Genomic DNA, 24,606 nt, shown 5'->3' on the forward strand with positions numbered 1-24,606 from the left:
TGTTTCAACTAGAAACCAAGTTAACATCTTCCAGCTGCCTTTTTTTTTCTTCTTCCCATTAACTTAAAGCATTTTATGGTTAAAAGTCTTCAAGAAACTATTCTAGTCTGATTTGAAAGAGTGTAGATCTGTTTCCCTTATGGCTGTACTTAAGATGTGGATTTCTTTTTGAAGGAAAACACCACTACTCACCCCATTGCTCTTAGCTATCTCTTTTAAAACACCATATGCTGGGAGTTAAAAAAGGACACAAATAGATGGGAGGTATCATCAGAGACAAGGGATGTTCAAAGTTTGTCAGTACACTACCAGAAACATTGAATATTTTATGTAAATCATCTCAGTGTGCCTTTCATCTTTATTAACTGCAAAAAATACCTTATTATGCAAATAAATAATTTTAGTTATCTTTATTAAAATCTTTCAGAGTAACACACTTAACTGCATTTTTAGGCAGGATTTAAAGTTCCTTTTGCATGCTTAACTGCACTTCAGGAGTATTTAAAATTAAATAATGTGCACACTGCCTAAGTATTGACAGCAAAAACACTGGGTCACAAACATGCTTCAGGGTGGAAAAGATGGGAGAAAAGAATGGAAAGAAAAGCTTTCCCTGGGGTTTACAGTGTTTTAGAAGAAAAGTTGATGTTTTGTTTTATTCTAGTGAAGCATTATCTTATGATGCTTTAAAGTAGTATTTTTGTAAAATGCACAATAGAAAAACCTTTTTGCTTCTGAGGAGGTTTGTTGGGAGCAAATTATTGTCCAACTCTGTTGTCTTTGTAAAGCTACTTGAAATGAAAAAACAAAAAGAGGACACATGTGGGTCTTTGTAAGGAATTTGCATCCCTTGTACAGATTTCAGTATTAAAGCACAGTTTTATCAATATTTTATTAAAAAACTTCAACCAAACCAAATCAAAACCACTTGTTTTTCCAGATTTTGTAACTTGAATTTTTTAAATAAGATTCTGTATTTCTCATATTATTCAAAGACTGTTCCCCAGTTCTTTTTTAAGCAAAATTCCCTTGAAAAATTGATTCCTCATAAAAAATAAAATGACAAGGTGATTCAGAAACAACAGATATGTTTCAATCCCTGAAAATGCATACCAGGATTTGATTTGGTGTGGCAAATGCCTGCGAGCAAAGATTTTGGCATGTTATTTTTATGTTTGGATTTATAACATATATTTGGTTTTAAGCAAAGATAGAGAAATTCCTGCTTATCTTTCTCCCCTTTACAGCTTTATCTGTACCATTTTTTCCTACATTTTCAAAGCTAGATGCCCGTTCTAAAGATGTTAGTCTATGCCCTTTTTCATTCCTTGCTGTGTGTTTCTTTGTAGCATGTTTGATTCTGCTTCCTCACCTTTCCTTGTCTAGAAGTGAATGAACATTATCAGCACAGAGGACAGACAGGGCTGTATAATGAATGCATCATGGTACTCCTGCAGGAGTATTCCAGCCAGTCTTAGGAAAGGATTTCAAGCAATGATTCCTCCAATGCTTTGATGCTGCCACTACCATATATCCAACATCAACATGCAAATATGTTGTCTGACAAATTTCTGCGTATCAGAAAAGTTACAAAGGGGAACTGTTGCTTCTAGCTGTCCAGTGTCAGATCACAGAATGATTTGTGTTGGAAAGGAGGTTTAATCCTCCAGCCATGGGGAGGGACATTTTTCACTATGTTAGGTTGCTCAAAGTTCCATCCAACCCATCATTGAAACATTCCAATGTCGCTCATGCCACTAGAAATGCTGGTCCACCACGGTTTGTACCTGCTCTGGATATATGTTCAGGAAGTGTATGGTAGTCTTCTCTGCAACCCTTGCAGCCTCTCCTAGACATATATAACATTAATTAGTCCAGTAATTATGACTGTCTTGAATTAATCTGCTATGATCTGTGTGAATGGAAAGCACATAGCACTTCCAAACTGCTGGTTTGCATCAGAGTTAAACTGCTCTTTAAACAAATCCATATTTAAATAAAATGAACTTGGTTTCTTTCACTGCTTTGCATCCTGTAACTGAGATGACATTTAACTTTTTTCATATGAAGCAGAAGAGTCTTGATCTGTACTAATGCCATGAAAGGAAGAGACACAAGTGTTTTCAATCTCAAAATGACAGAAGCTGAGGAAACTGGCAGTTTGTGTTTTCCCACACAAATCCAGCATAGTCCATGGAGAATAATAGATGGCCTGTTTTAAAACCATCATTCTTGGTGATGAAAAATGATATCTTATGTATGGGCTAAATAAAGCATTTTAGAGAAATAATCTGAAGTCCATAATTCCAAGGAGGTTGTGGTTTGTTTTTTTGCTTGGTTGGGTTTTTGGGTTTTGTTGGGGGCTTGTTTGTTTGTTTGTTGTTTTTTGAAAGAGATAAGGCAATGTCTCCAGTACTACCAGGCATCCAAGAGCTAAAATATGCTAGAGAGCAGTGTAGTCAGTTTACAATAGCCTCAGAATAAGGGAAAGATTTCTCTTAGGAATACACAATTTTCACAAGTCACGATCTTTCTGTGTGTTACGTTCTTCTGTACATTTGCGCTTGAAATGTCAAACAGCAGTGGTGGTTTTGTGTAAGTTTTTGTGCATGCAGCACACTGATTTTTATTCATAGGGTGACCTCTAGTGGCATCAAGGCCATTTTCTTTAGATATGAGTTTAATTTCTTTAGTGTTTCAAAAAGGAAATAGGAATGGTGAGTGACAGAAAGCTGGTAAGATTGTGCTTGCTAAAAGGGACATTTATTTTTCATTATTATTAAGACAAAGATACCAATGTCACAACTGGATGAAAATTCAAAATCAGTACCTCTTTGCCTTTATTAACAAGTTTTACTCTGCCAAAGATACAGATACTTTTGAATTTGCTTTGTACAATTATTGAAATTTATTAGATACTTTTAGAAATATTTACCACAGTGTTTGTTAATCAAATGCTTGCTACAGTATAGGGACAATTGATTTTGAAAATATATACAAGCAGTTATTTGGACATTACAAGTTGTTAGACTATATCCTTTGGTAACTGTGAAGCTACACACTGTAACAAACTTACTCTCTTGTTTTTGCGTGCTATTTTGTGCTTCAAGTCAGCACAGTTTATGGCTGAAACTATGAGCTCTTGAAGAGTTTTTTATTTTTGTATCTGCCAAGTTCTTCTGTAAAGATGATCGCAATCAGGAAAAAAACCCATGGATTCAAAGCAGCAGCTAGACAAGCTGCAATGATGCCCTACCACAGCACTTGAGGTTTAAGGTAATATGTTTTGGGATTTTCCCAGTATTACATGGGATGTCAGTTTAAAACTGTAGGAGTATATTCTAAATAAGACGACACTTCTTCCACCTGTCTCTTCAGGCCTCAATCTCACACAGACTTTTCTTTCTACAGGTTTCTCTCCAGTCCTTCTAGAGTGTTTTGTAGTTTTAGTTTTTGCTGTATTTTTTCTATTACTTTTTTTAGTAGAATTTACTATGTCCAAGGTTAAATTCTAGAAGCAGGCATGACTCTTCTCTTTCAGTTTGTCTTCAAGAAAGAGAATACTGATATTTGCTGGAAGTCTTTGCAAATATGTCCTCCTCAACTGTCAGAGAAAATTCTGAGATTACTTGTGTGCCCCTATTAAACTTCCCATGTGACCCACTCAAAACCAGTGATCAGACCTTAGAAAAGAGCAAAGACATTTTTGGATCAAGTGATATTTTTATTAGGAGTCATGAACTTGTGGCACAGCTACCCAGTACTCAGCATTTTGACATTGACTTTGGCATTTCACTGTTGTTGGAACAGCTTGCAGCTTCTGTAAACTTTCTTGTAGTAAGCATTTCTTCTGAAATAATGAAAAGTTGAGTGAGAGTTGTATTATTATTTAGAAATTCCTTCTGGTGTCTTACAAGACAGAATGTGAAGATGAAGCTTTCAATTCTCTAATGTGATCTATTAAGATAAGATAGTAAGATTCTGTGAGGGTAGTTACACATTGGAAAAGTCATCAAAGAAGTTTGCAGGATCTCTGTTCATGGAGTTTTCACAAGATGTCTGAACATAATCTGGTTCAGTTTTCACCAAACCTTGAGCAGTTTGAACCACACAGGCTTCCAAGGTCCCTTCCAACCAGAATGATTCTATGATTCTAAAACAGGACTTGAGGTAGAGTGAACAAAAAATAAATCTGGTTCTATGCACACAGACAACAGATTCTAGGCCTAAGTTTGTTTGCTTATCTTCAGTATATCTTCGAGTACATCTCTCTTTTGGCTCTAAAAAGCTGGTACAAAATTTAAATAAGAGTAATACAGTGTTTAAAGTTCTGTAGGTTTCTTTCTTCTGGCCATGTCCAGTAGGTGTGTTGGGCAGCTTGACTAGTTTTGTTTCAGTCAAGGTTTTCTCCATGAAAGCTCTCTGTAATAAAAATTTCTGTAACCCAATGAACTGTAAACAACAAATGGAGCTCTTTTACATCTGTATTTATGTGAGCTTTTCAAGGTCAGACCTAGAGTAGAAATTTCTATCTAGCTGATTATGTAAAGGACAGGACAAGGGGTGAACAATGAAATAGCATGGCGAGTGTGATATCCAGCATTTCAGAACAACCTGCAGGTCTGGTAAAAAACTTCTGCCATTTATTTTTTGCTGAAATAGCTAGAGCAAATTAATTCATTCTTTCTTTGCTGAAAAATGTTTGCATATTTGAGATCAAAATAAATAATTACTTGGAACGAGTAGCTAATAATATCCTACAAATGTGCAGAGGTTGGATACAACTTGTCCAGATAAGAATCTTTTGGTTAAGTTGTAATTGCTTCTGGAAATGTCAAGATTGTCTCTTCTCAGTACACACTACGCTCTAATTCAGCCAACAGCTACCAGAACTTCAAGCCCAGTGTCCTTTCCTTCACAGGTCATAGGAAAGAACTGAGCTATGAGATCTCCTTAAATACCCCTGTATTTCTTGTTCCTTCTTGAGCTGGTAGCACAGCACAGACAGCCCAGCTGTTCTGCAGCCAGAACATGGGAGAAGCAGCAAAAGTATGCTTAGTGCATGGGAGAAGCAGCAAAAGCATGGGACAGGGGTGTGGCCAGTAGGGATAAGGGGTCCCAAAACCATAATCTGGTCCCTACAACTGCCCAAGTTGCACATGGCCCTAATCTAATACACATACCAGAACACAGAACAACATCAAAATGAATCTTCTTAAAGAATGACATTCCTGGTGACATTAAATCCTACAGTTTTAGTTTCAGAAATTTTCTGGAAAATTCATACATCATACCAACATGTAAAAAAGCATTTAGGAAGCTGTTTTAGAGGACCAGTGGAGTAGCCATGTGGGAGAGTTGAAACTAAACTTTCTCTAGTACTTTTGTCTTTATTCTACACTTAACTGAGGTGGGGTCTTAGCACATCTCTTTGCTATTTGCATTGAAAAAAATCAGATCCATGATAGAGGAGCTTCAGCCCAACATCTTTTGTTTTATTTGAGCCAAGAGTTAAACTAAATAATCTATAGTGCAACCTCATGCTCATAATATAATGATTTCACCAATAATGATGTCTTTCCTTTCACTTTCCATCTCCTCTACTCTCTTGCAGATGAAAGTAGCAGAAAGATAAAGTTGTTCAGACTTGTACAGCCATATACATTTGTTTGGTTAGTATTCACTTCTTGAATCAAGCTCAAAACCTCATTTATTGTCTAACTTGAAAAACATCAGTTTCATGGCCCATCTATACCTATACACAGCTGAAACAGAAGCAGTTAAGGATAAGCATGTATGCTTATTTTTCCTCAATATTCTTTCAAATGACATTGCTATAAATTTAGCATACAGTCCAGAATAAATGCTTCTGTGCATTGTCACAAGCATTTGTACTGACAACCACAGTACAGTTCTAGGTTTACAAACAGTTCAATGCAGAATGCAGATAAAACACCCCTTTACTTTTAGAAAACACTGGGCCTATTGAATTAATCCCACAGTTGCCATGTGCATTGCATTCCTAAATGTGATCTGCAAGCACAGACTTTGCTGCCCATGCCTGTGTATGTTGTTCATGCCCGGCAATCTGTGACACTCATTGTGACTGCACCTTTAGCACCTTTAGGTGTGTCTTATTCTTAGGAAAGTTGTGCTATATTATTCTCAGTCAAATCCTTCTCTTGAGTAGGCATTATTTTACAAAAGTTGTGCTGCTTATTGAACTGCAGTCTGGATATTGGTGGTGGAGTATTCCTAATGTCTCATGACAAAGCTTAGAAAAGAGATTTTTTTTTTCCATGAAAGCTCTTGGATTTTGTAGAAATTAATGTTTACAAAACTTCAAATCTTATGGATGACAAATCACATCCCTTCTTGGGAGGCAGAGAAAGATCATTCAAACATATCAGGTATGATTTAATCTGATATTATGAACAAGATAAATGATGCAAGAGGATTCACATGTAATCAAATGGTAAAAAGTATTTATTAAGTTTAGGCAAGAATTTGTAGGGGGTTCCTGGCTAAGACCCAGCTATGTTACTTCTTCACTAAATTAACTGGCATGTATGGAACATATTAAACTTGAAGCTGCTTTGCTGTTTTTGTTTGGGTTTTTTTCCCCCTAGTTTACTTTAATTGTATATTTGGAAAGCAATAGGAAATTTTTAGCCATGATGGTTTTAGACACTTGCATGCCTAAAGTGCAGCTGACATGAAGGTAACACCTCCTGTTTTGTATGCCATGTATTTTCAGGAAGAAAAATATAGATTACTAGCTTCAAAGAAGAAACTTTAGGGAATTAAAGTGTGACTATTTAGGAAAAACAGCTCATTGAGATGGGGAAAATAGCTCTGCTTGCCAGGTGTACATTGGAAGTTAGTTTGAGCCAGTATTAAGCCAGTAAAACAGTAAGCAATGCAATGTTACCAAAAAACCAACAAAACAAACAAAAACCAAAAAAAGCAGCATACCAATGGACCCTTTTACTAAATTCAGTTATCAAAATCAACATAATACACATCCTTAATCCTCTGCACATCCATTAACTTTTAAAATGTTGAAAACCGGACAGTGTGTTTCAGTGTGTTCTATGACAAACCGGCTGAAAATTTTAAATATCTATTACATTAAGGTTAAGTCAATTGCTCTAAACCCACAATATAAACTCATCCAGACATTTGGATATTTTAATCTTCTCCTGAGTTACATTGTGCCTACTCATCTTTGCTTTTGTATAAGGTATACAAATAGTGCCCAGTGACAAACATAGGCTGACATGGCACTGGGGAAATATAAAGAAAAAGAGGAGAATTACTTGTAAGATGATCCTGAATAATGATAGACAGATATTGCTTCTAAAAAAATAATCCGCTTACAACATATGTTCCATTTTGAAAGTACTAATGCTTGAGTTTGCCAAAAGCTGCAAAGCTGATAAATAATGCAGTAAATATATTAATGGGATACTAAAGTCAATTCTAAATTTGGTTACTTCAAGTGACTATAAATTAAAGCAGATAAACACAAGACTATCCAGTGAAAAAAATGAAAATATTTGACTGCAAAAGTACAGCTGGAGGGCAAGAAACAATGTTATTTGAGGCACAAGACAATAAATCCCTAGGAGTTTGACTTCCAGGACACACTCAGGTTGAGAAATATATGAGCACCCCAGAGAGTATAAAGTTCAAGGTCACAGAGAGTTTCTTGCAAAATTTTCTGACTATAGACAAGAATCTGCCAGAGAATTTCAGATTGTTGCCAGTTTGCAGTAAACTATGGTGATAACACTTGGTATCATTCTAGAAATAGTGTGTTTCATCCATGCTTTCCACATGGCTTTGAAATAGTGATCCAGTTAGCAGGTGCTACAATTTCTCTCTGGTACTTTGTGATTTGATCATGTGGAATGTGCTGTAAAATTTACTATTTCCTGTACTCCAAAATGGGGCCATTTCATTAGAATAAAATAATTATATCTTAAGATGCCTCTTAAAGTCTTCTTTATGGGAAAAAAAGCACCAAAAATTACAAACCCTTATCATATGAACTGTCACCTCATGCAGAGCTCACCTTCATCTCTGTGTGGGCAGCTGGTATCAGTTGTATCCTGTGCTCACTTCACCAAATGGGTTGGATGTGAAGATGAAACAAAAACAGACGAAGCAAAAACAGTTAGTTTTAAAGTAAGCATCAAATTTGCCAGCTATTTGCCTACCAAGTGTAGCACTGCCAGTCTCTTCTTTACATCTTAGGACTCAGTGTTCTTAAAAAAGGCTTCATGACTTAAGATTCATAATTTTTGCCACTCAGCTCTATGTGCAATTATGTTAATGTAAAGAAACTAGTATTCTTTATCAGTACATTGCTGACTGCTGCCAAAATAGTTCTGTTGTACAGAACTGGGTGCCAACTGATGCCCCTAGTGTACACAGACCCAATGTCTTCCTAAGCATGCATGTCATACCTCCCTGCACCCCTGAAACCTGGGGCTGCATTATCCAGGATTAAATTGCAGCAACTGCATTCGTTGCCCAGGAGAAGTCACTGGGGCATGAAAAGTGCATGTGGTATTACACTCCAACTGAATGAAATCATCTCAGCTGATGCACTAAAAGCCTAGATCTAAACTGTGCAGCTGAGTTTCATATGACAAACTGTCAAACAATGAATTAAAAGTCAATCCTGACTGAACAAAGCAGATACCACTTTGTGTTCTGTGCAGTTGCAGAAATTATATTTGATAGTTAATATTTTAGTAGTAGCACCTCTACTACATCTTTTAATGTATTGCAAATTTTTTTGTGCATGTGGGCAAAGCTGATGTCACGATTTTTCAGTGCTTCATAACCTCAGTGTACTTGGTATATGTGTGGTTAATATATATTTTCTGTTTCTGCATGGGAAGGTAGATATATACAATAAACTCTTTAGAGGAAAAAAAGCTGTAGCCAAAAGAATTTTTTTCTTAGGTGTCTAAATTGAATTTGTGAGTAAATAGTATGCTTTTTATGTTTTACAGTCTATTCATTCTGTGTCCCCCCAACATTATTATAAAATGACTGAGCCTATGTACTGAAAAATGCTAACATTAGATATGAGATACAGTGAGCCAGTAACCTCTGCCTTAGCTTCCTTTCTTCAGCTGTAGCTGAAATTGCCTGGACTGGTAAGAGGAGAGGGGTGTGAGGCAGCAGAGGCCATAGGGCAGAAGGAGGCCACTGCAGGGATTCATCAGGAAAGGTAAAGAGGAGGAGAAGGGAGAACAGAAGTAGCAGGGAATGAGGAGAAGGCAGAAGTAGCAGGAAACATAAGTGTTGAAATACCATCCACCAGACTTTAGGTGTCTTTTTGCTTGGAACATCAGGAAAGAGCCATGATCCCTTGTATATATTACAGTAGGTATATTCCAAAGGTCTAGTCTTTAGAGCAGAATGTTGTTCAGTTCACAAACATATTGCTGCTATGAGCAGACATGACAAGAAACTGAAATGGACATTACAACAGCTTGGGAAAAGACACTGGAGAACTTACAAAGCAGCGCCCTGGCAGGCATGCCCTGGACTTGACTTACTACTGGACTTCACCTGACACTGTGATCAGATCTCTTCTGCTTTTGTGACCCAAGCTCAGTGATGTGCACAGGGATATGTAAGTTTTAGCCATTTATCTGATGTTATTTCTGCTGCTGGGGCCACACCAGCCTGCAGTATACTGATCTCTTTCCATTCACAAAACTCTGCTGCTCACCTTGTCTACAGCTGTGCTTCTGCCTTTCATCACCAGCTAGGGGTAATGGGCAGACTTGCATTCATGGGTGAGGATGCTGCACCCTGTTTATGACAAAGGTTTTCATCTCATACAAAAGGCTTTATTATTATTTCTGAAGGTAACATGCAACCAAAAAATCCCATCTGCAGCATGTAATCAGCAGAAAGAAAACAATTCTTTTGCTGTTTTTATATACAAGTGACAAAATTTTGCCTAAGTTTGGCTGACCTTTCAGAGCTAATATAAAAATATTTTTCCAAGTACTAGATGTCCTAATAAACCAAGGAAGGAAAGCTATACTCTGGCTTGTATCACTCTCTAACAACAGCAGAATTTGGTGATGTTTTCATGTAGGGAAGTCCTCACATCAGAAACAGCATTAACAATTTTAAGATGTTACTTTCTTCTACTCTGTGTAATTTCCCTTCATTATAAGCTGCTAGAGCTGCTGCCTCCTGAATTCAGTCACAGTCACAGGTTGTGCAAATAGGACAAATGCACTTCAGCATGCTCAGGAGAGTCCCCTTTAACCTGAAATTGGCTCACACTAGGTCTGGCTGGAATATTCATGGAAACAGAACAAGGATTCTCACATGGTCTGTGAGCATGGCTCACTTGAGAGCCAGTAACTCCCTAAATCATTTCAGTTTGTTCCACAAGAGCACATTTCCCTCAAGCCTGGCTGCTGTGTGTTCATGAAGTTCAGAAAAGCATGAAGCCTCAGGAGCTCTGCAATGAGAGTCCCCCCACCAGTTCCATCTGCAGCTGTGCTTTCCCACATTATGCCTTCTCCTGGGGATGATATGTGAGAAATCAGAAAATCCTCATCCCTTGTAATCATGGAAAGATTTGCTCCTTGCCTTAAAGGTTCTGGCACAGTTACGATGACCTTTTTGTTCTCTGTTAAGTTCAGGTATAACTTACACAATGTCACTGTTGTATCATCTCCTCCACCTCTTGTCTTGTTTGTTCACTTTAACATTTCAAGCAGTTTATCTTTTAAGGGTACTTTCACCACCACAAATGTATTCACCCTATCCTCCTTTGTTATCACACACAGCAAGACCTTTCAATGTATGAAATGAGACTCGTGCATGGGCTTTGCCCACCTTGACTGTCTGTATTAACATGCTTTAGCTAAGTAATGAAATAAAATGCTTTTCGACATCATCTGTATTAAGCTATAGGGTGCTACTACTAAAGATTAATGGTTTCAGCAGGTGTGCTGACAGGCAGAGAGGGGTCACTGCCGCCCTCTTGTTCCAGACAGAATTCCTCTCCTTGAAGAGGCCTTGTGACAGACTGACATAGGATTTATTTTCTTTGCAGAAATAAGAGTTGGGGTGGAAACTTGTGTGTATTGTACAGCAAATCTTTTGGTTTTTAAAAATTTTCCTTGACTTAAAAAGGTCAAACGTATTTTCTTGGGAACGTAAACCTCTTCTCATTCATCCCAGAAACAGAAACTGTTGTAACATTAGTAGGTAACTTTACATTTCCTTTCACCACTGAACATATAAACCGTGATGGAAAGACTGTTTCACAATCTCTCAGAATAAGCATATTGTGTATTGCATGTTAACTACCTCTGTTACAGGATAGGGAAATCATAAGCTGCTAACTTAGGCTACTCTTAAGGTATTTCCTTAGTTATCCTTTACCTTGAAAATTTTCTCACATAGGATATAAAGGGATATTTTCCTTATATATACTAATATAAGTATGTATATATATACATATATATATATATATATATATATATATATATATATATATATAAAATATTTTCTCACATATGTAAGGATATTTTCCTTACATATACTAATTTATTGCTTTCCAAATTTCTCTTTCAAAAGCTACTGATGCCTCTTCTCTTTGCAACAGCTTCTGGTCCTTTTTTTGTTGCCAAAACCATTGTAAAAAGTGGTTGAACACATTTGATAGTGTTTTGTGCCAAATATGAATGTTTAACTTGTTTTTATTTATAGCTAAAATTATTGTTCCAATCTTTAATGATGAAAAAACCCAGTTATAAGCAATTTGATTCAAATTACTATTTATTGATTATGTCCTCTACTAAGTAAGGCCTAAATAGGGAATTTGAAGAAGCATTTCCAGAAGAGAGAAATGGTTAATCACCCCAATTTCATTAACTGCCTCTTAAAAGCTAGTTTTTATTCTAATCAGAAGTTGCTTCTTTGGATACCATATAGTCATTGCTAAAATCTGATTTACCCTGTAGCTGTTTTAAATCCTTCTGAAGAACCAATGTTTGATCCAGTGGAAGAGAATCTTCGAATGCAAATTGAAGAAGAAAAAAAAAGGTACTACTTTTGCCTCAGATTTCTACCATCCTTCAGAAGATAAATTATACTCATAGTATATTCCAATTACAATTCTATGCACACAGTTACCCTCAGGGTTTTCTCTGACATTTTAAAAATATCAGCTTTGTGGTTCACTAATAGTTCTAAATTTGTGTATATGCTGTTGGTTTGTCTGTCAGATGCCACAGTAGATGAGAGAGCTAAAATTTATGCTTGAGCTAAAGGTTAAAAATAAATAAAAACAGCTTAATGTCCTCCCTGAGGATTAGTGTTTGCAACTTGTTGTTTGAATACAAATGTATTGTGAGCCTTTTGGGTTGATTCAGAAAAGTCCTGCATTTCTTGACCTAAAGAAAGCCTTTAGGTTATACAGACCTCACTAAGTGTAAATAATATGCAGATTACACATTGGTTAACCAATCCTTGCCAGGAGGATTAAAAAAATAGATACAAGGATATCAGTATGAAGTATTTTGCTAGCATTTGTTATTCACAATCTCTGAGGAAACTTCTGGCTCTTTCATATTCCTGGTAAATCTCCGAGTGTCTAATAGCCAAGACGGTAATGAAGCTTCCATCTGACAGGGGAACCAGTCTCAGCTCCTATCTGAATCCCAGATACCAGTTATTTACTAATGGTAACATGTTGAGAATTCAAAAGAAATAATTTCCATAGTTGATTGAACCCATATTTTAACTGTTAATCAATGTTGATCCCACTTGAATTTCACTAACTTCTTTATGAAATAAAGGGTTTGTGGAATAAGTTTCTTGCACTTACTGTCCTGTGAAGCTTTTGTAAAATATGAGATGTTTCCTTCTACCATCTGTCTGTGTCCTCTGGATCTGTGATTATTATACATTATTTTATAGTTTAAATCTCTAACAGTTCTAGCTAGGATTTACCTTTGTTCAGATATATGTTGGAAAATCTGTAATACACTTTCTTCTTCTCACATTAGCTATAAAACAGTGTACAGTCGTTTCAAAGGACTGAAGGTAGAGATTGAGCACCTGCAGCTTCTTATGGAAAAAGTGAAGATGAAGGTGCAAAAAGACTTTGAAGTCTGGTGGTCTGAAGAGGCAAAAAAATTCCAGGTATGAAATAATTTGTATTTCTTCCATTTTCATGTAAATATAACATCTTCAATAATTTCTTTAAGAAGTAGTTAATTGACTAGACAGAAAGGAGTATGAAGGAAGGAATTCAGGGTCTGGTTCACCTGTACTTATGCCAAAGTGACTTGGACAAAGGTAATGTGAATTATACTTGTGTGGAGCTAAAAAAAAATCAAACCCATTTTTTTTCCTGCTCTATTTTCTTTTTGATGTTCTCCCAAACAACTTGATTAGTAGGGAAGTATGGGCCCAAAATGGTAACAACTCTGAAAGAATATTATCAGATTGCAAAAAATAATCTTTTTTACTTCTAGCAAAAATAGTTTTTATAATTTCATCAGCATTTTTTGCAGCAAATATAGTTAATTTTTAGCTTCCTTTGCTTGCAAAGACTCCAGTAACTTTTCAGCTTCCCTAGGCTCCCAGGAGGGTCATCAGCTCCCATCACAGTGTTTCCTCACTCTCTAGCTTAAGTCCACCAGTGCACTAATGCAATGACTTGTGTAAAAATTAACTAAAGACCTGTCATTTTAACCAGTGTATTGGAAGTTCATAACACAATCAGTCTGAAAACTACACTCTATTGAAACAACCTAGCTTTCTGGTGCTCCCCTTCTGACACTTTTTAAATGGCTTTGAGTAGTGACACAGCAACTCACAGCAAAGCTTGGCCATGAAACGTACATCAGCCTCATGAAAAAGAATGGTGAGTGCAGTCCATCCCATATCATTTATTATTAACTGGAAGAGAAGATTTACTCCTTGAGGAAATGTTGTTATAAAGAAAGAAAGTTTTAGCTTATATTTGGTTAATTCTCATGAGTATAGATTTAAACCATATTTTTAAGAAAACAGCCTAAAATAAATGCAGAACTTAACACTGGGAACTTAGTTATCCATATATTGCCATCTAAGCAGCCTAATTGCAAGTTATCCTGACCAAATACTTTTCCAGTTAAAATCCCTAACCATATAGGTGGCAAAGAAGATGACGTTTTAGTCACCCTCCTGTCTAAATATTTAGGCTTTTCAAAGCACTGCAAGTAATATTCTTGAATATACAGCAGCACATTTTTCTCCATCCCTTAAAAGGGGAGTTCCATAGTTCAACCTCTCATGATTCATCAATAGAAGATTAGAGAACTGGAAAACATAATTGGGATTGATTTCTTAGATCTTGACCTATCTATACATCTGAGCTCCCTAAGAAACTGAAATCAGTGAACATATGCTGTAACATATTAAAAACCTGTAACTTGATCTTAAAAATACTTGAACCAACCCTAAAAACTTTTCTCTTTGTTCAGAAGTGTTTGTGCAAGTGGAGAAAATACTGTGTGATTCAGCCTCTGTGTTTTCTGAATGAGTCATTGCTTACCTTGTTATTGCTGAAATTTATAGGCCAATATGAAGCACTTTAAAAAAATCCTAGCCTGATAATTTTGTTTTTCAATCTAAACCCAGGAGGAAAAGCCAGAGATGGTTGCCTCACCAGATACTGTCAATCCTGTTTATCCACAGCTTATCAGATCCTCACAGCACCTATCACCTATCAGGTAAATTGTTTATTTTTCTTTTCCTTCCTTACATGGGAAAAAAATGCACTTTTAATAAAAGTGAAGTTGTCCAGAATGCTTTTGCAAATACTACACTGAAACACTGTATTTTCAGTTGCAGCAGAAACAATTGTGTAAAAAATGAAATTTTATTATTCAGTTATTTGGAAGTCTTATTGAAGGTAGGACCTCAGTTCTTTTGATATGTTTGTCTTGGAACCTTGGAAACTTTTCTATAGGGGCCCCACAACAGCTAAAAAAGGTAGGCCTGTTAGCAGTCAGTTTTGTGGATGAGGAGACTGTACCTCCTTTGGGATGTATGCAGGGGACTTCAAAACAAAAAAGATTTAAAAATTCGTTCATACATATCCTAGATAGACTTGCTCCTGAAAAATGTCATAGTACTACATTTATGCAGCATATTATTCCACAATGATATTATATTTGATATTGTAAGATGGGGATGTGTCATATACAGGAGAAAAATGCAATCATCTTAGTTGTTTCATCAACAATCACCTCTGATTTTAAAACCTCTAACTTATATTTGTAGTAATAGGTTTTTCATAACCATCAGGGAAAGCAGTGTGCAAGAAATCACATACCTGACTGTGCAGGTTTCCATATTCAAGGACAATAAATGGAGGTGTTCTCTCCCCTTCCTTCTTTCTCCCTCCCTATTCCTCTTTCCCTCCTCACCTTTCTCTTGCTTTCTTTTTCTGCCTCTCCTCCTTGTTATGCAATTAACATTCCTCTGATGAGTGACTTTACCTACATTTTTATGACAGTCATCTGCATAAATTATGTTTTACTGTTTTCTTAAAACTGTAAAATAACTTCAAAGTTTTGTTTAACACTTTCATGTATCCATAGTAAATGCTCCATAATCAGTATAGAAAATGATAAACATAGTCCTCTAAAGTTTTCTGACAAGACATTTTCAGATCTGTCAAACTGATGAAAATCAACTCTAGTCTTGTCTACTTTGTTTTGGTTCTTTTCCAGTGTCCTCTCAAGACTTAGGCATTAATCACTTTGCAAATGGTTTTAGGCCTAATCTGTGCTGTTCATCTCTGGTCTAAGGCTGAAGGTTACTTGTCCCAGAGAAAAGCTCACAGACCAGAACATGAGAGCATTTTTGGTCCAGTTTAGCGCAAATTCAGCCAAATTAGCTCAAGCAATTTGTGTAAATATAACATCTTCAATAATTTCTTTAAGAAGTAGTTAATTGACAAGACAGAAGGAAGGAATTCAGGGTCTGGTTCACCTGTACTTATGTACTTATGAAAGCCACAATGGCTTTCATTTAAGGAATTTATCCATGACTGTCACTCTCTACACTGTCCTTTGAACTAAGCATCTCTTGCACAACCCCTCTGCCCCGTTGATCTTGGGAGCAACAAATCCTGGTGTGCTGATGCATTGCTCAGGAGAGCAATGCCTTTCTCATTCTAATTAAAAATTCTTGGACTAAAAAGAGCATATGGTAATGCCCAGGCACTTTCTAGTGCAATGGGGAACTGGCCTCCAGCAGTGGTGAATCCTCCTTTCCCTACCCTGGCTCAGAAACAAAATTGCATAACTGATTTCTTTATGTTTTTTTAAGCTTTTCTATCCAATGCCTTTAGTGTTCATATTTATTACTGGAGGACAAGTCTAAGGAAAGTCCATCTGGCATTTTGACTAGAATAGAGAAAGGTGCATGGTTGCTTTCAGCTGCCAAGCTTACTTCAGAGTCCTGTACTGCCCCACGATCCCCTGCAAAAAGCAGATGTTCTTTACAGTGAACAGTTTTCTCTGTGTCTAAGTAATGGGCATATTGACTGAGGCTGACTGGATGATCCTTGCATAAATATCACAGACACAGAATATTTATCTTCTGGAACTAAAATTGTGGAGGGAATTGGGATGAATGTAGTTTTATTTTCCCATCTCTATCAATATTCTTGCAATAATCTTTAAAAGTCAAGCACTCTTTCCTTCCTGTGGTTCTAGAAAGTTGATATTATTTTATGTTAGGCTGTTTAAACATATTTTACTCAGGTACATTTCTAGTGGCATGTATATGGAAGTAGAAACACTATTTCTGCTTGTTCTGAGGCAGGAGCTACAGGCTTAACCTCCCACTGTGCATGAAAATTTACTTTTTCCCCTACCCAAGTCAATAACATTTTAGAGTAACGGTTTCAAATTTCAGACTTTAAAAGAATAAAATAGTAGAATATTTATTTCCCAAGGATTTCTTTGGCCCCAGTTGTCACAGCTACTTTACTTACCACTTCCCATAATTGTGTAGAATGAATCCAGGCTACAGGCGCTTATTTTCCTGAGACACAAATGGCTCTTTTTTTCTAACCTGTTTAAAAATCAGCCATCTCTCTTTGGAATGATATTGCTGTCTTCACCCAGCAGAATAACCAGCCACCAAAGCAAAAGCTGACATAAATTATGTTTGATATAATGTGGTGTAAATAAAACCTGTTTCCAAGATGGAATTCAGTTAACAGGTGTGTTCAATAAGTATAAGATCTAAAACTATGTATGCTAAATTCTAAGACTGCTATTGACAGAGTAAGCATGCAGTAAAAACATTCAGACAAACTCCTGAATGGGAATGGATGTAAATACAATCTTCAGGCTAGCAATAATAATTTATATAACTCAGCATGCGAAAGACACAGGTGTATTCCTAATCTTTGTGTGTTTGAACAAGGTCTTTTGATCACCTTCTAGTGTATGACTTGTGTGCATTGTTATTGTTTGACACTCCTAATATGTCATGTTTCCAGAGAAAATTAAGCCTTGGGAAGGCTCAAATTTTATTTCATACTAAGTTAATTTATAACTAAAATAACAGAGAAGGGAGGCTGGTAATCCTTTCGAGGCTTAAGAAGGATACACACACCTAAAAGGTACTTGATCCATGGCCAAATATGTCTCTTTTTTCAGTTGAAAAAATGGCTGAATTGTTAAAGTGTTGAAATGGGTCTATGTTAATAAAAGAGTTGAATAGTGACCATTTCTGCCTCAGTCAGTGAGATCTGAAAGCTGTGGTGCTGCCTGAACTCACACTGTATATATGTTTATGTCTCTTAATGGATTCCTGTCAAGTCTGCAAGAAGTCTGAAAATACACATTGGGCTCAGGATTCCTTATGTGCTCCACGCATTCAGAATTCAAACACAGCCTTTTGTTCTTCCTCATACAGTCTCTCCCACAATGGCATTCATTTAAGGAATTTATCAGATCCTTGTCTATTCGAATTGCTTCTCTCACTGAACATTTTGTTTCAGTAGTGTTGAACGGTTCTTGTATTCCCTTTGAATCATATAAATTTTAGATAGTTATTAAAATCTTATAAAAATTTTGGATTTTTTTCCTCCTCCTAGAATGAATGCATTCCTTTTTATCTCAGTCAATCTTTCTTAACCTCACTCATTTCCTTTTACTGCATCTCATTTGTCCTATTCCAGAAAGCCCCACAGTATGTTCAACCTCAGACCCCTCGGCCGTTCTGTTTCTTATTCAAAGTGTTCCTGGCACTTTAAATTCCCTTGGAACCATTTTCAAATAAATCTTCATGTTGTCTGATGACTCTGAGCATCAGATTTTTTAACAATTACTGTCCTGGATTGCAACAGTTACCCCCTATATTAATGTTGCATGAAACAAAGTCAATGTTTACATATTTTACAGCATTTTCTGTCTAATCATTTTTTATTCCTGCCAATTTTCTGCAGTGTTACATAATGATAAAAACATAATCTGGGAATAACATCATCAATTAGTGACATTTCAAAGGTTTTCATGTTCTTTGGTAACAACTGGAACAATACATCTATGAATTTGCAAGTTAGGCCAAATTTAATTTTGTAGCCAGCTACTAAAATGCTCAGCTTTTAGCAGCTTGAATCTTTCCTGTCTGTACACTGAACATCTGTTCCCCTCATGTCCAAAACTCAGATAATTGGACAACTGCAGCTGAGGGTTTTTTAACATTACAGAGGTTGCACAACTTCAAATTTTCAATTTCCATTTTAATCTACCTGATTTGCCATTATTTTTCAGCTGGCAAATTAAGCACTCATACCATGACATGCATCATCTCTGCAGCTCCTGTACCCTGTGTACTTGATGGAGCTGATCAGTCCATGGGTCAGTTGTCTCTGCTCCTTGGGTTCCTGCAGCAAGGGAAACTCTGCTGCAACCCTGTGTTCATCTCTATGACCTCTGCCCCATGCCTGGCTGAGAAATGTACCCTCAACAGAGGATTCTCCCCCTGAAACTGCCCCAAAAAAGAAAGTTATCCACTGGGGGAAACATCAGGTACCAGGTTATAAAAACAAACAGACATATAAAGTTGACAGACTATCTTTAATCTCCTGAAAAAGTAGGAATTTTACTGAAGTTGTCAGGAAACAGTCTTTGAGATTTCTTAAATTCAACTCATGGAAAAATCAGATAGATTGAGAATGAAAATGGGAATCATACACTGTCAAAACAAGCTGAAAAATGTTAGAGGTTAAAGCTTGGGTGACAGACAGACACAGGACTTACATACCTTGTACATCCACCCAAACCCAAAATGTGATCCAGAAATGCCTGTTTGCACATTAGAGAAATGTTGAATGGCACCTCTAGAGATCTCTGGATCAACCCCTTGCTTGAAGAAGACTTTTATCACACTAAAGTGTGTCAGGCATGGTTTTGTTTGGCTTTGTTGGAGCCTCCTGAGATGTCCAGTCCTTCCTGCTGGTCACACAGAGAGGGGTATTATTATCTCCACCCCATGCTGGCATAATGACTTGCCATTAAATCTAAAGAATTACTAGAACATTTCTCAATTTTTTGCATTACTAGAACAGCATCTAACACTCAGATGAATAAGGAGGGTCCTGACTTCTAAGAACAGGTTAGGAACAAGTTGTATCTGAATGTACAAACCACTGCACAGCAGAATTACACTCTTTTGTCCCCTTATGATTCAACTTATCTTGCAATGTCAGTGTCAGAGCTTCAGTATGAAGGATTCAAGTTATCCCCATACTGACTATCCCTCAAGCCTAGGAATCAGAGAAATCTCTAGGATATAAGAGATGGATTTGAGTTGTGCCAAACTGATGGACTCATTTGTTTGATTAGCACACTAATTGCTAACCTCTTACATGGTAGCAGAACTTTGGGTCATTTAAAAAAAATAGTTCCAAGCTTCCTTATAAATTTCCTTAACTTGCAGAAGAACAGTTTGCATCCCACAATAAAAATGTCTGCTTGCAACCCCACAGGCACTGGATAGGACATGAAGGTCCATCTCTAAGTGCAGTAACGTTAATTTCCTGATTTTGGGCATCATCCCACTCAGTCTAAGTGGATTTTTTAATATGGCTTTCCGTGGGTGCCAATTCTCCCAGAGCACCCTGAGGCAAGTTTTGCCATATTGTCCTTGGGTCCAGGAATGTACTAGAAAGTGACATCCCTGGAGTTCTAACCATGCCACACCTTAGTATATAGGGTTTGGGGTTTTTTTAAATCAGTCTAAATCCAAATCCCTTTCAAATGGGGATTTAACAATTTTGGGCAATTTTTTTTTTTTTTACAATGGAAAAAAAGAATTCAAATAGGTAAACTACTGCAACTTTAAAATACTTCAGCTGACTCACAGTATTTGTAAAATTATACATCTTGTGCATGGCAAAGAGAAAGCAAAGATGCTTATTTTAATTTTAAAAAAGCAATAAAAAAGAATCACATTAAGTCACATTACTTTATGTTTGTTGTAGGCTAAGAATAGAGTCAGAGATGGTTGCTATGGTTCAGTTGATGTGGAGCAATTTATTAAACCTCGGTTATGTGACTTGGATGCCTCAGTATCTCAGGGCACAGACACAGAGGCCTTTTAGAAAACTGAATTTAAAACACTAAATCACTTCATTTTTAAGAACTGCCAAATCAGTGGAAATAGTGTTCAGGAAATCCTAAAGCAGAATGACAATATAAGGTTCCCAGATATTGTTGAACCACATAGTAGGTAATAATATCACACATCCTTTCTAGCTCTTGTAATATGTAGATGTAATAAAGTTCAGAATATTATTGACATTAAATAAGATATTGTTTTAGTTGAATTAGGCAGGTGTGAATGGTGTGGGACTCGAGGAGTTAAAGAGAATCATTCAGCAAACCTGGAGGTGTTCAGCTGAAAATGACTTATACTCCTGGGCACAATATCTGCTGCAAAACTGAACCTGGCACAGTGTAACACAGTAAAATTTTAGTAATAAATTTCTTTCCCTTTTCAAGTTCTCTGCCAGAAATATCAATTCATCAGCCAACAATGAATAAACTACTGCAGAGTTAGAAAAGCAAGAACTTGCCAATCCTGCCATCTACTGGAAAAATCCTTACACTGAGTAATTTACTTTTTCCACTCTAAGATCGGCACCAGATCTGGCAGTATGTGCAACTCCCAAGAAAAGCAGAGAGTCTCTAGATATCCAGTGGTGGAAAACCATCTCCCCAACAGTGAGCTTCCTTGATAATGATATCTGCAGAGGCAGGAATGCACAGCAGCTGTTTGCAATATATTTGGCTATCATCAACAAGCCCCATCCCAAAGTCCTCACTGAGTTTTTACCCAGTCCCTCGCTGATTTTCGTAACAACTTTGCCTGACTAAAGAAAGAATAGAAAATGAGCAAGGGCCTCACTTGGCTAATACTCAGTTTAAGAACTAAATATACCATTACAAACTGTACATCGTATATATCAAAGTGCTTTACAAGTCTGGCTTAGAAGGCAAATACTAAAAGTATATTTTTTGTGAAGGTATTTGTCATTCTTTCATAGCCACATTCTCTACAAAAACATAATCATCATATGGATTAAAATGAAAATCTTTCAGTAAACAAGTGTTTTACATAGATTTTAAATTTTGAAAAACAAAAGATGTTTTCTATTCTACACTCATACATACTGAGTTAGTGTACATATTAATATTGCCTACACAAGGGCTATATTCTTTTATTTCCTTCTTTTTCCTTCATTTCTTCATTTCCCATTCAGTTTTGCAGACACCAGTAGAGAGAGCCCTAATGAAGATCCACCTGTGAAAAACAATTCAGTCACTTCTGGTAGCCCAACTTTAAAAACAAGGTAAGAACTATACCTTAGCTACTCAGAGGAAAGAGCAAAGTACAAAATCATATAATGCCTTCACAATCCTCCATCCATCTATTCAAAAACAGTCTCCTTGAAATATAAAAATAAAAAATTTTACAAATTGCAGATTTTCCTCTAACCTCCAAACCAACTGCAGGCTGCCACATAGCTTTACACCAATCTGCTGCTTCATCAGTATTACAAAGGTGGTTTCATGTTTGGCCTGAAGCTTTTTCCTCTATAAACTTATGAATATTCATGACTGTGCCTTCCCAGCCTTCTCAGAGAAAGGAAATCTGAAAGAGTAAATAAAAACATTTGAAAATAAGAGAAATCAGTGTGTATGTATTGAAGAATTGTAGAATGCAGGCAGAGATTTTTTCATACTTGTGATTTTATCTTTAAAATATTTTTAATCTCCCTCCCACAAACTATTCTATTAAAATAAAAAGGCAACAGTTTCAGGCTTGGCAAAGGTTATATGTCATGTTTTCTCAAAAGAGGAACTGCTTTGTGAAAATTAGCTTATCAAGTTAACAGAAACTACTAGGGTTTTGAGCCTCTCTGTTTTTTCTAGCGTGTTTATTTCCAAGTTCTTTTCTCCTGCTGAAACATTACGCCAAGTCACTCTGCTTCCAGAAGAGAGAGTTATATTCTTATTGTGCTCAACAGTTCTGGCTATCAATGCCCTTAGGAAAATATGGTCAAGTTACTGTTTTTCCAACTGCTTTAGTAAGAAGAAAGCACAAGGTTGTTTTTTTTTCTTTCATTTTCCAAAACAATCTATTTCTAGAGTAGAAAAAAATTGTGGAAAATGTCATCCCCCAAAACCTAATGTTTTAAATTGCATTTGGGTTTAAGAAAAGCAGAAGAAAAATAGAAGCTAAAATGGAATTTAGAGAGTACCTGCTCAATATACTGTGGGTTTTTATTTTTTGTATTGTTGCTAAGTAAATCAAAATCAATCAAGAACAGTCCCTTATTGGTGTTCTGTGATTACCTTGTAAATTACATAAAAATAGGGGAGTTTTAAGTTCAGAGTAATTTCTTCTTTATTTTTTCATTTTGGTTCACTGATTCAGCAACTGAGAACTTAATTAGTAGCACAAAGACAAGGATATTACACTGCTGCATAGGTCATAAAAACCACCTACTGCTGCAGTCAGTATGGAACAGTGAAAATAACTATAATTACAGAGGTATGATATGTAAAAACAAAAAAAATTCCCTTCAGTTCCCCTTGTCCTTCTGTATTGTAATTTTTGTTGCTGTATTTCTCCTCTCCCAATCTTTAAATAAGTTTAAAGATGCAGGTGAAAATTCTTAGCTTTCTCAGCCAATTAGAACAGCTTCGTTGTATTACATCATCTTACACCGCCAGAGCATCTGTCAAAAACAGTCATAAGTCAATGATTTAACAGCATAGGTACATGAGTTCAGCTGGGCCTGGAGATTCCGTAGCACAAAGGATTTGGTCTGTCAGGAGATGTCCTGTGGCATTCACATTCTCTGAAAAAATTCCTTCACCCAGGATTTTTCTCCTGGGAAGCTGAGAAACCTCAGAGAAAAGGAAAACAGTACTTATCTCATTTGCTTCTCCCATGTTTTGCTCATGTGGAATGTGTTTGGAGATAGTTTACCCACAGATGATTGTTTCATTGGATTCTGGTGTGAGTTGTTTTGACTCATTGGCCAATTATGGCCAAGCTGTGTTGAGACTTTGGAAAGAGTCATGAGTTTTCATTATTATCTTTTCAGTATTTAGTATCTTTTCTGTATTCTTTAGTATAGTTTAGTACAGTATTCTTTAATGTAGTATAATAAAGTAATAAGTTAGCCTTCTGAGAACATGGAGTCAGATGCATCATTCCTGCCTTCGTCAGGGCACTTCCCTGCAAATTCAATAATGTCCTGAGTACCACGTGATTGTTTACTTCTGTGTATGAAAACTTAACTTCCCCACAGTAGGCAAAAATTCTATTGATCTGGTCAGATGTATAACAGCCTGAAGCAAGCAAACACATGACATAGTCACATGCATCATTTCCTTGGTAAGCTCACTACATTAAGCTTTTTCACTTGGGAATTAAGTCTTTGACTCAGCACTACAATATTTTTAATCATTTGTGAGAGGTCTATAGCTGATAAGCAAGTAGCCTTCCCATACTAAAGAGATGGTGGCTAATCTTAGGAACCTACATAAGACCATTAAGAAGTCCTGAGATCAATTCTCTGCTAAACTGTGCCATATTTAACAATGCACCTAAAAAATAAAATCCTTTATGGTGAAAAAAAGAGGAGACAGAAAAATTAACCTTCTTACTCCCTTGAGTTCACACGCATGCTTTCTTATTTCAGGACTCCACCAAGTTCAAGTACATCTATTCCTCTGACTGGAGACAGCCAGGCTGATGCTGACATCCTAGCTTTCATTAAAGCAAGACAGAACATCCTCCAGAAGAAAGGTAAATCCTGTCAAAATATAGAAAGCCAAACCAAAATCTCCAGGACAGCATTTTGAAGTCAAAATAGCTTTAGTCCACATTACACTGATGCAAGTGAAAACTGATTCTGGCTTCAGTTATATTACATTATGTTCTCATCCATTCTAAACACTTGAGGTTCTTCACATGTATTTCTTAAGTGGCTCAATGCTGCAGTGAAAAACTATG

General features: G+C 36.5%; 1 protein-coding gene across 1 annotated transcript in view; it reads left to right on the forward strand.

Moving 5' to 3' along the window:
• The window catches only part of KIF6 (kinesin family member 6), a 151,044-nt gene extending 126,589 nt beyond the window's left edge, over positions 1 to 24,455 (forward strand). The window contains exons 17-21 of the mRNA XM_054280030.1: positions 12,018 to 12,099; positions 13,065 to 13,200; positions 14,686 to 14,777; positions 21,839 to 21,928; positions 24,293 to 24,455. Coding sequence (XP_054136005.1) covers positions 12,018 to 12,099; positions 13,065 to 13,200; positions 14,686 to 14,777; positions 21,839 to 21,928; positions 24,293 to 24,455 — 563 coding nt within the window. The remainder of the gene's footprint in view (positions 1 to 12,017; positions 12,100 to 13,064; positions 13,201 to 14,685; positions 14,778 to 21,838; positions 21,929 to 24,292) is intronic.
• Positions 24,456 to 24,606: the final 151 nt, after the last annotated feature.

This window comes from Melozone crissalis, unplaced genomic scaffold, assembly GCF_028551555.1.
Source record: "Melozone crissalis strain CALT ecotype California unplaced genomic scaffold, PUWL_Pcris_2 ptg000027l_1, whole genome shotgun sequence".
Classification (NCBI taxonomy): domain Eukaryota; kingdom Metazoa; phylum Chordata; class Aves; order Passeriformes; family Passerellidae; genus Melozone; species Melozone crissalis.